This window comes from Pieris napi, chromosome 23 (assembly GCF_905475465.1).
Source record: "Pieris napi chromosome 23, ilPieNapi1.2, whole genome shotgun sequence".
Classification (NCBI taxonomy): Eukaryota; Metazoa; Arthropoda; class Insecta; order Lepidoptera; family Pieridae; genus Pieris; species Pieris napi.
Window position 1 is genome coordinate 269,487 of NC_062256.1, and position 17,309 is coordinate 286,795.

The 17,309-nt window shown below is 34.9% G+C and overlaps 1 protein-coding gene across 3 annotated transcripts in view; it reads left to right on the forward strand.

The window, feature by feature from the left end:
* LOC125061598 (cytotoxic granule associated RNA binding protein TIA1) overlaps positions 1-17,210 on the forward strand; it is a 102,603-nt gene extending 85,393 nt beyond the window's left edge. For all 3 annotated transcript variants that reach the window (XM_047667100.1, XM_047667101.1, XM_047667102.1), the window contains 8 exons: positions 2,194-2,281; positions 4,097-4,172; positions 6,262-6,364; positions 9,150-9,330; positions 9,790-9,919; positions 10,142-10,305; positions 10,619-10,757; positions 10,829-17,210. In XM_047667100.1, the coding sequence (XP_047523056.1) occupies positions 2,194-2,281; positions 4,097-4,172; positions 6,262-6,364; positions 9,150-9,330; positions 9,790-9,919; positions 10,142-10,305; positions 10,619-10,757; positions 10,829-10,870 (923 nt within the window). In that variant the 3' untranslated portion in view covers positions 10,871-17,210. The remainder of the gene's footprint in view (positions 1-2,193; positions 2,282-4,096; positions 4,173-6,261; positions 6,365-9,149; positions 9,331-9,789; positions 9,920-10,141; positions 10,306-10,618; positions 10,758-10,828) is intronic.
* The last annotated feature ends 99 nt before the right edge of the window (positions 17,211-17,309 follow it).

The following is a 17,309-nucleotide window of genomic DNA, read 5'->3' on the forward strand; positions in this document are numbered from 1 at the left end:
TTGTTTGAAAACTATCATAAAAATATAAACCCAAGGAACTCTCAATATAAAAACTAAAGCTGAATTTTACGCTGTTTTAACTAAAGCAAAAATATGACACACAAATATGACTGAAACAGCAGTTATTTTTAACCAATTAAATAGTTTTTGTTAAGAGAAACAACAGATTTTTTTTAATAGAACAGGGCAGGATCCTACCACCGACCATACCTATCTGACGTTAAATATAAGATAAGCCAATGGACACTCACAATCCCAGATAGGCAGGTGCGTTGCCGGCCTTTTAAAAATTGGTACGCTCTTTTCTTCTAAATACAAATGGGAGGAGAGTGACAGCTCAGCAATTTTTTATTTAGAATTCGTAAAGAGGTTATTTCGGATAAGTCAGCTCCAAGTAAATCATGAATGAAGTACGATTTGTATAGGATTGCGAATTCAAGGATATAGGATATTATAATCCGATGTACGGCTCAATTCAATTTATATTGCGAAGTTACCCCGACACTTAGGGCTGCCACCTTATTTTGTGAAGCATGTTTATGTGGTAGATTACTAATTTTATTAACCTTTACTGACGTCGGCATCAGCAACAGATTTACACAAATATAACCATGACAAAATTAATTACAAATAAGTTTGTCATTTCAAAAAGTTTGACCTTCTTTGTCTGTTAACTTATCAGGTTTGCTGAATTGTGATTCACTGCGTCAAAACGGGCTCTTCACAAAGATCGTCTCTTTGTGCGCTTTGCGATCGATGAAACCTTTCAAATGTATTTTTTATCGCTGCTTTCCTAACAATTTCCAAGAAAAATTAAATAAATTTACAAGCATTGTAATCATATTTTCTGAAAACAAAAGAAATTCAAAAAGGTTTCAAGAAAAAGTTCCAGCGATACGCTTGCTCTGTAGTTGAAGTATACATTCTAGTAAAAAATGGAAAGAAAATGAAAAGCTTCTGGTAGAATTACTAAAAAAAACACACATAAGAATTAAAGACAAAGAAATTAACTAGGCTGCTAAGATGGGAATGTGCAGTTAAAAAACGCTTGATAGGCAAAAATCATAACCAAATCTATGCTCACAAGGTAGAGTAGAGAGGAGGTGAAGAGATATCTGCTTAAAGATGGCCAGGGCAAGAGGTTAGTTGAAGAAAGGATCTAATAGTTTGGGCTTAGGCCGCAGTCGAAATTCAGTAGACATAAAGTATTTGTATTTTGCGTTTATAATATTTTTTTAATATTATAGAAACGTAAATGCTTCTTTTTAAAAAGTATATATATTCATCCCTGTCTTTGTTCAAATAAAGAAATTGTAACTGGGTGAATGAACCTATTTTCCAACAAGTTTTGCAATGTTCATCTGAATACACATTTTTTTCATTAAAAAAAAATATTGCATTAGGTATCACTACGTTAATACTGCTCTATAGATGAAGTATAAATTACTAATTATTTGTTAATAAAAGCATAATATAATATAAATAATGAATGCACGCTTGGCTGGATTCGATCCATCTAAAGTAGCTCGTGGCAACCCTAGCGTAGTTAAAAGTAATCAATAGTTTCCATCAGCGAATTGACAGAGCTATATATTCCGTCTCACTCGTACAAAATACAAAATCATATTTGTGTCTCTTTCTATACAATACAGTCTGCTATTAAGAGCTGTTTTGAGTAAGAACACTTACTGTGTCAAGTCTCTCGTCCCCCGGCGGGGCATGGGGCAGATGCGATTTTTGTGATTATTTTTTATACCTTCTACTAATGTTAGATGTTATATATTTTGAAACATATTATGTTTTACAGGGTTTTTAAGTACAGATTTTTCAGCAGATGTATGTCAATATCGTGATCAAAGCATCTGCCAATATGGTCGGTCTTCGCTTAGGTCTTCGGTCCTGGATTCAACTATTGGAAATTAAAGTAAAACATACATCACAGGAAGGACATTTCTTTCAAATATGGCTTGAACACAGCAGACATTGACCTCTGACGACCCATACTTCTGTTTCAGATCGTATCTTCTGGTTCCTCACAGATAGTTTACACGTTTTAAGAGATTCTTTAGAAAGGCATGACTTATTAATGTAACTAGCTATGCCTCGCAGTTTCAGCCACGTGAATTCGGTTCTACGAGTCCAAGCAAACATCTTCGCTCGAGTATATTTAAATGTAATTATATCTTGTTTCAGAGCACTACCACATTTTCGTCGGAGACCTGAGTCCAGAGATAGAGACGCAGAGCTTAAGAGACGCCTTCGCACCCTTTGGAGAAATATCGCAAGTGTTTTTTTGGTTTCTATGTACATTTACTGGTACCACCACACCACTCTGAGATTGTGGTACCCGCACCTCCAGCATTAAGGGATAATGCGCTTTCCTGTAGATTAATCAAAATACACGCTGCATGTAAAATTAAAAATTATCTATACGCTAATGTTATTCAAGCAAAAAATAACTTATAAAAGCCATATCACACGGTCCATAAAATACAAAAATTAATGGTTTTCCCCTAACCAAACACTCTTTAACTATTTTATCATTATACTTTTATTAATGAGGCTATCAAACGAAAAACGCACACTTCATGGTTCTATAATTTAGTCAGAGGCCACTTTTTATGTGAGTAGAAGTTGAAATTGCGTGCATTTTCTTAATGAAAAATCAAAATTCCGAACCTTATCTAAAGTTACTCGAAGGGGTCATAAAATTTTATCATCCTCTTTACTCAGCTATTAGTGCGAGCGAGACGCTATACGGTCGAGCGAGACGGATACACTTATTAAATGCCAATAAAATCCACTTCTACTCTAGCTGCGTGCCTGACTTCGTGTGCCTTGAGTACTGTGTGAAGCTGCCGACACAAACAAAAAAATTATATAAAAATTAGACCTTCTGTCTGTTCCTTAACCTCTAGGATTAGACGTATTGATCAGGCTTGCTTACATTTTACTTAAAAAAGGCGACCATCAATTTAATAATTTTCTATTTCTGGACCAAATCCAACGAATTAATTTCCTTTTAATTTGACTTTAAATATAATAAAGTAAAATCCAAACGACGGATCGATAATAACTTAAAACCTTAATTTTGCAATGCAATCGCGTCAATGACAAAGATTTAATATAAATAGATCCTAAATTAATTGAAAAACTAATAAAGTTGATATTGAAGGGTGACTACTTACAAATATATGTTTAATTTACCAAATATCATTTTCCTCCTCCCAGACGTGATATTAATACAACTGCAATATACAAGACACTAAAAAACTGTATTACAGCCAAGATATAGTTTTGGCAAGTATTATGGGTAGTGTTACATTGAGAGCGGGTTCATATGCTTAGTGATAGCGATTTTAAAAAACGCTCTTTGATAAGTCGTCTCTAATATCAAAGAGCGTTTTTGAGTATCATAATATATAATAAAATGCGTAATTGTTAAATTCTTATTTCAACAAAAAATAACACCAAATCAGTCGTCAAAAACAAATTGGATGGTTTTTTTGGATTGGTTTGGTTAAGTTTGGTTTGGTTTTGGTCCAGAAATAGAAATTTACTAAATCGTCGCATTTTTAAACACATTGTATAAAAGCCTTATCAAGATTACGTCTTCTAGGACAAGGAACAAACAGGAGGTCAAATATTTTTCTGTTTGTGTTGGCTTCACACAGTACTCAAGGCACCCGAAGACAGGCACGCAGCTAGAGTAGAAGTGGATAATTTATTGGCATTTAATAAGTATATCCTTCTTGTGTCACCTTGTAAATGAATTAAGATTATGTAACTATACAAGGAATGAAACGTTAATGAAAAAGTTAAGTGTTTATATTTAAAAAATACATATCATAATTTTTAAACGTTTGTGTTTGAAATATTAACTAAGAGGAATGTAATAGATCATTAAAGCCGAGAGCCAGTCTGCGATCGCCATCAGTGGCGCCACCCGACTGGCAAACATCCAGTACATTATTCTTATTGTTTCATCTCGTCCTGATGTCTAGTTTTATTACTCCCTACGGATTGCGAACATTTATTTACAATATATAAGTTAATTTATGGAAAACTTATATCTAAAATGACATTTTGTTTGCAGTGACTGCAGAGTGGTGAGAGATCCACAGACGCTGAAATCTAAAGGATATGGATTCGTTTCCTTTCTTAAAAAATCCGTGAGTATTTCGTATGTGTAAATTAGTTAGGGTTCTTCAATTATAAAAAGGCCGGCATCGCAGCTGCGAGCCTTCTGGCAATGTAAGTGCCCAAGTGCGGCGATAGCACTTAACATCAGATGAGCCTCCTATCCGTTAGCCATAAAAATAGGCAATATTAAAAATAAAAAAAATAAAAAATAAAATAAAATATGTTTATTATGGAACGTAAGATACATGTATCACTTATTCCACGTCATTAAATTTGAAGGCATCCCTACTCATCGGCAAAGAAGACAGAGGGTGTAGGCCGAGAGAAAAAGCCGGCGTAAAAAACTCTCGGTACTCTTTTAAAACAGCAAATCATCAAACAACACTTATTTATAACAAATATCGCAAATTAATTAGAAGTAGCCTGTCTAGCACTAGTCCCAGGCCCTTTTATCAATTAGATAATCGTTGACTTTATAGTAAGCCTTTTTACACAGCTTTTCTTTAATACATTTCTTAAATTTATTGAAAGGCAGTGATAAAAGAGCTTCTGGGATTTTATTAAAGAAGAGTATCCCTTTCCCCAAAAAAGAATTACTAACTTTAGATAGTCTAGTACGGGGAAATTGCAGCCTGCGTTTGTTCCGTGTATTAACATTGTGCGTATGTTCTATTCTAGTAAACTTATCACTATTTTTGTATACATACATAATATTTTCATAAATATATTGCGAGGGAAAGGTAAGTATATTAATTTCCTTGAATTTATCTCTAAGAGATTCCCTACATTTTAAATTATAGATTGCACGAATAGCCCTCTTCTGCAGGATGAAAATAGTTTCGACATCAGCAGCATGACCCCATAATAATAAGCCATAAGTCATTAAGCTATGAAAGTAACTAAAATAAACAAGTCTAGCTGTATCGACATCAGTTAGAGAGCGAATTTTTTTAACCGCGTAGGCTGCAGAACTAAGTCTCTTCGCCAATCCGTTAATATGAGGGGACCACTGAAGTTTTGAATCCATGGTGATTCCGAGAAATACAGTTGTATCATCCAGATTCAATTCCTCACCGTTTATAATTGGTCTAGTATCCATAATCCTTGAATTTTTTGCACAAAATTTAATGCATTTTGTCTTTTTTGCATTAAGTAGAAGGTTATTCATACTAAACCAATGGACAATCGAAGACAGAGCATTGTTCACATCGTCAAAATTTGTTATTTGTCGTTTGATTTTAAAAATCAAGGACGTGTCATCAGCAAACAAAACTATCTGATGTTTTCTCTCTACCATGAAAGGTAGATCATTTATATAAACAAGAAAGAGGAAAGGGCCAAGAATTGAGCCCTGTGGTACCCCCATATCTACTGCCGACCCAGAGGACCTCTTACCATTCACTTCAACCTTCTGAGTTCTTCCGTGTAAATAGGAAGTCAGAAGATTCAGTGCGGTATTCTTGATGCCATAATGGCGGAGTTTCCCGATTAAGGTCTCGTGTTGGACACAATCAATTAAGAAGTTACTTAAAAGATACGTTATAAAATGTACAAACTGGAAACTTAATATAACTCTAAATCAAGAATGAAAGACGATCAACTCTCTGTATCTTTGTATAGCGATATCAAATTAAAATGAATTGAAGTTATGTCAAAGATAGTTTTCGCAAAATAGATTTCATGATCGTCTAATGGAAATAGTAGTAAATTAACTATACTCGAGAAATAGCAAATGAATTATGATTATAAATAACATGGCATTGTATAAATAAATTCCATATTTTTCTAATTATTATTAGAAAAGACTTATTTTCATACACTGACTCATATGTCCTTGTGTTTGTTCTTGGGCAAACGTTTTTAGATACTTTTATATATAGACTGTCAGTGACTATGATTGACTGAAGAGCAGAAAGGTTGAAACATCGAGTTATGTAATTAAAACACTTTTATATGAGTTGCAGAAGTTCCAATACAATATTTTATTGTTAACTCCACTCTCTGAGTGATTAAAAACCGTATCTATAAAATAATATCTTTCCATGGAACGTAAAACACATACATTTGGTTTGTAATAATACAAAATAAATATATCCAAGGAATTAATACGTGTTCCAGGAAGCGGAGTCGGCGATAACAGCAATGAATGGCCAATGGCTAGGTTCGCGGTCAATCCGGACGAACTGGGCGACCAGAAAACCGCCAGCGCCCAAGAACGAATGTGAGTTAACCAATAAGACTTATACACACGTTTAAAACTTACCTATCTACATATAAATCAACATACCTAGTAAATTATAAAGTAAAATATTGAAAGTTTTGAAAAGAGATGATTAGTTTAAAATGACGAGACAGGAGACAAATCTCAATTAAGAAATGTGGTTAAAAAGGTTCGGAACCCTGTCAGTGGTATTTTCACTTAAGAGAAACGTGTCATCTCTAGGGTCCCAGAAGTGTCGTAAGGTACCTTTGCACCTGTATTAGACTAGTAGTAAATGTAGAAAATAGGCGTAAACTCATGATGATATCTTAGACGAAGAATCCCAAATTAGGGTAAACTCAAAGGAACAGAGCATTGTCGATTCTCTTTAATCTATCTTTGTGAATTATTAATATGCTAATTCTGGTTAGGGCTGGCATGTCTTGACGCACAAACAGCGTCTGAAACAGACCCCTATTAATGAGTTGTTACAAATATTTAGGTTAAAAGGAGGTTCAATTAAGTCCAAATTAAGTTTCTAATACATAATCTCTTTTAACGATTCCATCTTGACAGTGCATACTAAAAGTACGTACGAAGACAGTGTTTATGATGAAGTTTTTTATCTATAAATTGTGTTGTTGTAGTTTATTCTAAAACATATTTTAAAATAATCTTAACTAACCGACTTAGTTTTAATTTGTATCTTTGAAAATGTATCTCCATCTTAAATACATTAAATTTAACTATTTATTAGCGGATGGCAACCCTAGTACGGTATAACATGACTGACGGGGTTCTATTGCCATTTAATTAATAAATGATTAATTACTTCCCTCGTGCTGAGCGTAGACATGTTATTTTAGGAATCTTATTTCGCTTATTACAATATTAGACCAGTTGATTTCGAGATTGCGTTTATGGTTTCCTCGTGATGCTCTATTTGCATCAGAATCACATGCTTAAAGCAGAAAATAATATTTTAAAATATTACTTAATACACACTCACACAACGAGGGCCCCAACTTTGAATGCAACTCGCAAGTGGATATTGAAACGCAATCGTGTACTCAAGTAGGCTAAATAGCCGAATGAGTCAAAGTTTCCAAGACGAGTCTCAAGATAAGCTTCTGTGTAATTAAAAGCCTCTGCCTCATTCAAGCAATTTTGAAATATTATCAAGATGGAGATAGAGTTGATACAACGTATGTGGTATTCATGCTGCAAGCACATATTAGCAACTGTATTATAGTACAGTTATACCCCCTTATAACGCGTAGAATTCTTAAGTTATACAAATTAACTAAACTTTATTAAATTCGTGTTCCTAGTTTGTGTATTATTAAAAAAAATTACGAGTATACTCCTACATCGCGATTTCCTATAACGGAGAAAATTACGGCAGAAATGGGTTATTTAATAATAATAACACATTTCTACCGTCTTGTAAGATCGCTTACTACGTTATTTATTAATATTGTATTATATTATTGCCCCAAATTTATATGAAATGTTAAAAATATACGACATAATTAGCCACATTTTCACCTCTTATATAATTTGTTTCGTCAAGGTTGTAACAGCTCTATACAGTTGATCGCAATATCCGGTGCGCGCCTAATATCTTCCTGTTAACATCCGGTTCGTTACAAAACCCGCTAAATACAGCCTACCTTGCTGTAAACCCCTGTTTATGTCATTAATGATTAAGGACATGACAATGTCTTTACTTAAACGCGTTTGACACGTTTGAAAGAAAATACAACCTGGGACCACGCACATTTCTTAATAGTAGGTAAACTTCTTAGATATTAAATTTAAAAAAAAAATCAGTGGCGCTACAACCTCTTTAAGTCTTGGCCTCAGATTTCTGAATCTGTTTCATGATCACTTTTAAATCTAATAGGCAAGTAGGTGATCAGCCTCCAGTGCCTGACACACGCCGTCGACTTTTTGGGTCTCAGACATGTCGGTTTCCTCACGATGTTTTCCTTCACCGTTCGAGCATAATATGTTAAATGCGTACATAGAAAGAAAGTCCATTGGTGCACAGCCGGGGATCGAACCTACGACCTCAGGTATGAGAGTCGCACGCTGAAGCCACTAGGCCAACACTGCTCTTAGATGTATGTGTCATAAATATAGTATTTATTTATTAAGGAAACTTAACAGATACATCTCATCATTACATCCCTATGTAATGTTATTTTTATTTTTTTACTTTAGCGACTCAACTTTACATGTTACTTAGTTTTTATTTAAATATTTGCAGAGCAATTATTTATTTTATAATAATTTGATTACACGATGTACACCTAATTCAATGTTATTCTTTGAGAAATAAAGTATCTTTCAACAGCACTTCCCGCAGCTTCGCATTCATACTTCCACACGATCGGGACGCTTTTTTTTAGATTACATAAAGATAGGTTTATTCTTACTACTACGCTACTCGATGTTAGTATCACTTTCACTTATATTTGACCATGGATTCACTACTACTGCCCTGCGATTCTGTAACTCACTTCACGAACTCACACAGCGGTTTTCGCATCGGCGCATCGTGAGAGAGACCTCTCAAATCAGTCGTGAAGCAGTCATTTTATGATTTGGCATTCTGATAAATAATAAAGTACAAGCTCCCACCTTTTCAGAATGCCAAATCATAAAATGACTGCTTCACGACTGATTTGAGAGCGACCGCCGATGCGAAAACCGCTGTGTGAGTTCGTGAAGTGAGTTACAGAATCGCAGGGCAGGAATTAATTATAATAAATAAATCTCCCTAACCTCCGAAATTCTTCAGTGAACTCAAAACCGCTAACATTCGACGAGGTGTACAACCAGAGCTCTCCAACAAATTGCACGGTCTATTGCGGCGGTCTCACCACCGGGCTTTCGGAGGAACTGATCCAGAAAACGTTCCAGCCCTTCGGCACCATACAGGAGATAAGAGTCTTCAAAGATAAGGGATACGCGTTTATTAGGTTTGTAATATTTGCACCACCATCAGTCAGTTAAAAGTTTAAATACTTCAGACCTTTCGCAGCTCTGACTGCCTATAATGATGAACTAACTTATCAAGATTGCTTATTTTAAGCGTGGAACTGTGAATTTTTTTTTAAATATTGTAGTCAATATTTAAAAAAAAGGTAATAACTTAGTAGTTAAGTTATTACCTTTTTAGTACCACTACACAAAGCCTTCGAAAGGTTATATACATGATATTATAAATTCACCCTTATTTCCGTTAATGAACTTTTATTAATACTAATATTTATGGTACAAATTACTTAATTTTCTTTCTAAAATATTATTTTTCCCGTCCATTTTATACCACGAGGATAGCGTCAAATTAATAAATAAAATTTCCTATCTCTGGATTTAATAATATGGCGACTTGGCTACGGAGGCACAACATTTATCGCAAAGTTGTAATATTTCAGATTCTCGACGAAGGAGAGTGCGACCCATGCCATAGTGGCAGTTCACAACACCGACATCAACGGACAGCCAGTTAAATGCTCTTGGGGGAAGGAGTCTGGGGACCCCAACAACGCACAGCCACAGGGCCAGGTACTTGTTATTATTAGTCCCCTGGCCACGTACGTGAAGATCATACGACGTACGAGATTTCTAATCACGTGATATGTCTTTTGGTATAATGCTTATTATATTACCTTATTGAAAAACCATTCACAACACACACGGAACAAGGTCTTATTTTATCATTCACAGTTGCAGAACTATACCACTAGTACGACCGATTCAGCAAATGCCTGTTTTATCCAATTCCAGCTGAGCGGTACAGCGTACAGCCCATTCGGCGCGTACCCTGGGGGCGTGCCGTCGTACTGGTACAACACTTACCCGCAACAACTCGGGGGCTTCCTTCAAGGAATGCAAGGGGTGCAGGGGTACTCCTATGGACAGTTTGCGGGATACCAGCAGCAGTATATGGGGTGAGTGTTATCAACATACGATGAAATAATTTTCTATGGGTTAATCTGGGGTTTATGCATCGTGTTTTCTTTAAAAATATTTTTATTTCGCTCCGTCAATTGTCAAAAATATATTTTGTTCGCTCTTTTGATTCTTTCTTACTTCCTCTTGGCGTTGTTGTAGTTCATAATATTTATTAGACAATGTACTTATTTACTGAATGACTATTTTAGTACCTACAATAATTTCATGCAGAATAAATATTGTTTAAACTATTTTTAATTGTTTAATGTTAATCCACTATAAAATCGAACGCGTCCTAAAGAGAAACAGTGTTCCTCCTTCTAGCATGGGGGGCGTGCAGCTCCCTTGGGCACTAGGGGGTGGAGTAGGGGGAGTGGGTGGAGTGGCCGCCATGTCTCAGCCGCCGCAGCTGCTGCACTATCCCGTGCAGCACTTCCAAGTACAGCCGGTGAGTAAACACATATGGCCGCTGCTGTATGTTGCCAAGCTTTAGTCTAAAAATAAAACACTGAATTGCAGATCGCCGAGGAGGAGTGGTTAGCCCCGAGTTTGTTGGTGTGAGGACACCGCGCGCCCCCGCCGCCTGACCCTTGCTGCTGCCAGCTCAAGGAGTGGCTCTAGCTCACTCCCTCACCTCACTTCTACTTCACTCCCAAAGCGGCACCATGCCGATGATAGTTGGCCATCGCCCCAATACTAGCGACTTCATTTCTTTCTTTCTTCAAGTTATTTCCAGAAAGAGATTTGCTTTACATAAGCCTAAGGTGTCAACTTAATCGGAGCTTTGTCCCTCTAAAGTGCAAACTAAATTGAGACCTTACCGTCACGTCGAACGCTATCTTATTGCTAAGTACTACTTAAGTAGGTATATATTTCTTACGATTCATTGTGCACGTTGACGCTTTGGGAACGAAACACTATATGTTTGAATCTATAAATTTCCAACAGCTGATTTTATTTTGGGAATTTCTAGACGCGTTCCGTTTAAGCTGAAATGTCGTCCTGAAGCAGTGGGTCGCGGCTGAGGCGGCGTCGAATGAATATGAACAATGTGAGTCAGTCGAGCAAATTATTTCTGTAACCGCTTATGATCGCATGGAAATGCATTTATGATAAAAGATGAATACTTTTTAGAGAATATATAGTTATTTAATGTAAGCGTATTGTAAGGTAGGTTAACCGTACCACGCGGGCCAAAATGGTTGCGACGAGAAATTTTTGCTGGTTTATAATAAAGATACCGAACCACCGTGCACAAGTATATTAAGATTAGTGGAAAATGTAGATTTTTGGAAAAATGTTTAATAGAACTAGATGGTACGCGAGAGTGAGAAAGTTTTTTAAGATTTTATATCTGGTCGGAGATAGGAAAGTAATATTATTGAATAGAATCTATACGACTGGACGCCTCTGTGGCCGCATCGACCGACGCCTCCTCTCTCTTTACCTCCGCTGACGATTAGTTCAGATCTGGACTTAGCAAAAGTACGTCGCTATCATCCGAGCAGATTACGAATTGCAGATGCTCCACAAAAGCGTCCAGTAATAATAATATAGATTTTTCTCTGGACGTCAATATTGCCAAATTCATAACAATTCAACTTATATAATAAAAAAAGGTTGTGTATTTAATATAAAGGACACATGGAACTACAAACATGACGAAATAGAAAAAAGTGTAGAGAAAATAGATTATTTATAAGAAAGATATATATTTATTATAGGATATAAGGTATATAATCATTTACTGTAGGTTGAGTGGTCGATGGTATTTCGACTTAAAACTTTTTGCTCTTTATTTCATGTATGCGTCTTCGTTTATTTCGCGAGGCTGGCGAATGTCGGTAGAGTTGAAGATCAAACCCAAAATTTTCCTCTTTGTATAATAATACTAAACGAACATAGCTGTTTTTAAGGGTTTTTTGCTCAACACATCACCCCAAGGCCCATTTAATGCAGAATCTATATGAAAACGTAACATATAAAATAAACGATTATACAGGCAATAGAAAGAAAATATTCTTCTTTTATTCGCATAAACACTTCCTGCGTGTGTTAAACTCTGCCGATCATCCGTCAAAGTCTAGCGTAGCGACATCTACGTGATACCATCTTTTTTGAAACTTTTTAACGAGACACTCTCTGTCTACGATATTTTGTAAAAAAAATGTATTTTATATATTATATTGTCGGTGTTGATTTACGTAGATTTGTTTCTATTGATGTTATTTTTATCGACGTGCAAATAATTTACAATTATAGCAAATTGACTTACAACAAATGGCGCGATAATACAAATGCAATGCAATGACAGTGATAATAGATAAAGAGAACTTGTGATTTCCAATTTCCAATAATTGTAAATGAATGCACGTGGAACCTTACGCATGTAGTCGAATCTTGTGAGACATATCGCTAGAGATCTATATTAAGATTATTAACATAAGTTCGTGAGTTAAGTAACGAATCGTTTAAGTCAATTTCATCGTCAATCTATGACGTGGCATTATTTTGACGTGAAACGGAGCATTTTGATGACGCCACGACTTTTATCTCAGCCAAAGGGTCTTTGGAAGTTGCTTAAAATGCTGCTTTCTTTAAAAGATAGCATCAGATCTACAGCAATTTGGAGCAGGTCCTTATATGACCGGGGTGTGTTGAGGATGAAAGGATATCCGTCGTGGCTGCTCCTCGATCGCGTCAAGGCAGTTATATAAAGCAGATATATCAGTTAGATAGACAAATTTAGCTATAACTACATATACAATTAGCGTACATTTGCCTATAATCGCTTTCCGGTAGCATAGAGTTGTATATCCGTATGTAAGCTAGACTAGTGCTGAGTCGTGGCTTTGTCCACTGACGTTGCCTTTCTTACGCTGTCTCTTCCCTCGAGGTACGATAAATAAGGCTTACTTTACGGTAGTTAAGAATCGAAGTATATAACGTGTTAGCTAGGTAAATTTCAATATAAAGTATATATATATACAAATATGGATTTTATCGTCTAGATAGGCTATGAAATTTGTGTGTTTGTTTACGTTGCTTTATTGTGTTGGTCCAGTGTTAAGATAATTTTAAGTCCCAAAGAACACCAAATATATTGTAATCCTTGTAATATAAAGTAGACTGGCGATAGTACTTAATGTCTCACGCACTCTCTTTTGGGTTCTGTTGGAAATTATACATTCATACAATTGACTTCAGTCTTCGAGGAAGGAAAAGCTTTTTTTATTCTATGAATCAATCCCGACACGTCTATCAAAATGTTGTTGTAATTATCGGTGAGAATTATAAGACACCTTTTAGTAAGAATAAATTTTAGTTTATACTTCACTAGTTCAAAGTAGTAAAATAATAGCGAAACAACAGTTCGGTAATATAATTGATGCATAATTTCTATGTAGTGAATGTATAATTTCTAATACACAACGTGCCAAACTGTTCGTTTGAGTCCTTCGTACCGTCTAACCGAGTGAAAGATAACACCAAGATATAATCTCGTAGAGATTATAGATTTTATATTTCATGGTCTTGAATACACAGAAAACCACTAAACAGTCACAATGATGCTAACAACAATCCTTCTTTAAAATATCCATATGAGTCGATCACGTTTCAATAGTTCCGCAATCTCTAAGGTGCCTTGTAAAAGAGCCATATATGGTAAAAGTATGAAAAATCCATTATTTAAACGATCATACTTGATAACGGATGATGCTTCATGTCTTTTCATACGTATTCAAGGTCGTGAAATCACTAAATGTTCGTATCGTATCTCAATGTGTTTATTTCCTTAAATACTAGTGTTTTTTGTTTTAGAAAATGCTAGAATCGATGTTCTGTGTTCATTCGTAGATTCACTGATCTCGAAATATTGCTGATTCCATAAAACTACATTAAACAGTTTTTTTAAATACTCTTATGAGAAGAATAAACTTATTCAATATTGGTAATCAGTTTTTTGAGTTATAACAGAATACGGATTACTGTAAAATTTACTTACATTTTTTTAATAAGATATTTGTAATTTGTAACCTATTTATTTTAAAGGCAAAGAAGTCAGCAAACAAAAGAGGTCAGTGAAAAGTCGCGTGCTTAGAAAATTTCGGTACTCGAAAAAAAGATATTTTTTGAAACGTATAATAGCCTCTAGGCTGTTTTATAATTCTGTTTTTACTTAATTTTGTATAGTTAGATGTCCTTCGAGTTTCATGATATCACATATAAGCTCTCTTTGTAAAAAAATAATGTTAACAAATAGGTACTTTTATTACCAACGAATAATAATTGTGTCATGGATAGCAAGGCTAAAAGTGTCTACAACTTGCAAAATAAACTTCTGAACTACTTTTCTAGTTTATGATGCAGAAGATCAATATTTAATAAAAATAAAAATGACTAATTGAGAACAGCATATTAAGACAAAAATGTAGGTACTCTCATAATACGGTGATTAACATAAAAATTACATGAATATAAAAAAACTTCCACTTTACGTTAATTAATAAATGTGTTCATAATCGGCTTTATATGTAATATCATGAATACGGTATCGTCTCATTGTTTAGTCTTAACTCTTCCGGTATTTTTAGTTAAAGTTAAGACTTGGAAAAATACTAGACATCATTAAAAATAGTTAATAGATCTCATGAGTGCATAAGTTTGTCGAACGAAGGCTGAAGACGAAAGCTGCTACAGCGGATTCGGCTGAGCTTGAAACTGGCTCTCTTCACGATTCTATCTGAATGAACGAAATATCAATGAGATATTTGATTAATTTAATTTTAGAATAAAAGCCACACCTTTGTAAGACCAATGTCATTAAAATTAATTATAACATAGAAATAATATATGTTATTGTCTTAACTTTCACTAAAAACTACTGAACGTAACACAGCAATAATAATGCAATAGATGTTGTAGTGTTTTTAGTTTTCGTACCGCTAGTATGGAGTTTACGATTGATATTTATGACTTGGCAAATCTGTGCGATACGCAAAGCATGCAAAAGAGTTTATGAATCACTTTCATTGAGTGTATATTCAACTTATATGTGATGCAATAAATTAACGATATCATTCGTAGTATACGTAAAACTTTGGCATATTAATATAAAATTACGAAGTTTGTCCAAATTGTAAAGTACAATAATCCTTCCTATAACACGGTACATATTCTCGCATAACGCGCTTGTATACCCCCATATAACGCGTTATGTACAAATGATTGAAGTTTAACTTATCTCGTTAAGGGGATATAAATCGAATATTAAGAAAAAACTATGTTTTAAACGAAATATGTGCGTACAGTTCTTTATAAATGTCACAGTACAGAAATATATCGTGTACAATCCCCGCGTTATATGGGTGAATGAAATGAAAATGCGTTATAAGTTGTGTTATAACGGGATTTACTGTACATTTGTTTGTATAGCTACAGACTCAGGTTGGGTGGACCAACCTATGGAGAAAACGAAAATGTTTTCTCCCGTTTGCTTACTGTTTTTAGTTCATATCAGTCTCAGAGAATTAAAACTTAAGTGAAGCAATAAGCAAACCAGTATCGACATTTGCCAAGTTATATCTTCAATCCTTTTCTTTTGTGTGTTGATAGAGGATAAAAGAATTGGAGGCGATTGAAGCAGATTTTGTTGTTCCTATTTCCCTTCCCTTCGTTTCTACCGTCCATGGATGTTGTCTTTAGCATCATAATGCAATAGTATGCCTTTTGTTTATATTATAACTTGTTCTTACATGATATATTGTCCACGATTGCTTGATCGTCAAGTCGACGTTAAAATGCGTACTATTGCACTATGCATTATCATTTTGCCGTTTGTTTAAACTAAACGCACATAGTCTCTGAGCTTTTTCGTTTCAAATGAAATGTATGTGATCTTCGAACTTAAATGAAAATTCTGCGACCATGAACGTGTTAGTGAAAAGTAAAAATCCTCTTTTGAAATTTTATTACGCCTATACTTATATCGACTTTTGTGATCTACTTAAGAGATGCTATTTCTGTGACAGCATGTGGCGAATGATGAATTGGTTGGAACCAGGCATACCTTAACTGGAAGTAATGCTGTTTTCTTGAACATAATTTGATCTTTCGACGTTTCCTTTCGAGTTTCAGCCATTTTATCGTTCGAAACTCAATGCTACGGTCGGCAATTACAGTAGACAGTGAAAACCGACTCTAGGATAAAAGTTAATTTATTTTTTTACCCCGTTAAGTATTTTTTGGTTCCCGTATTAATTAGACATTAGTATAATGTAGGCGATTAAGTTAGTCGTAAGTTTTGCTTGTTTTTTGTTGAAAATGTTAACCTGTTTATGTTTTCAAAAAACATTTATTTTTATGAGTTTTGGGAGGAATCTGTATTTTTGGCCACAATACGCCGACGAATATCTGTTCCCTCCAAAATTTGAAGTTTGTTATGTTTGACGTTATGGAGCGACGAACCTTTGACAATTTGCTTTAAACGCAATTCTTTGTCTTCTCATGATTTAAATCAAAATGTCAAAAGTACGAATTTTCGCCTGTTTATGTAACGAAACGGCGTTATGATTAAATATTACAATTTATTCATATTATTTTTAATAATTAAAAACAATATTCAACTCGGCCCCTTGGCCCAGAAGCATCACAGATTTAAAGTACCATAGGACTGAGTTTTCGTTCTAGTTAATGCCAAAATAGCATTCGAGAAATCATTTAAGTCTCGCCTTTGTCGGGGTCTGATAAGTTGTGTACTTTATAGTGGACTGAAGGGCGTGGCTTGTGACATTCAAAGTATTTTTAATTATAACGCCCGTTATGTAATAGGTTATGTATTACACCGTACCTACATAGTATAATATAGATAATATAGTATAAGCTGACTTGGTTAAAGTCATAATTGTGTTTTATTTGCACCCTTTTCCCTATAAACTGTATCCAGGTTCCAATCCCGAAGAAACAATATAAATCTGAGAGGGGTCTCGTTACTGTGAAA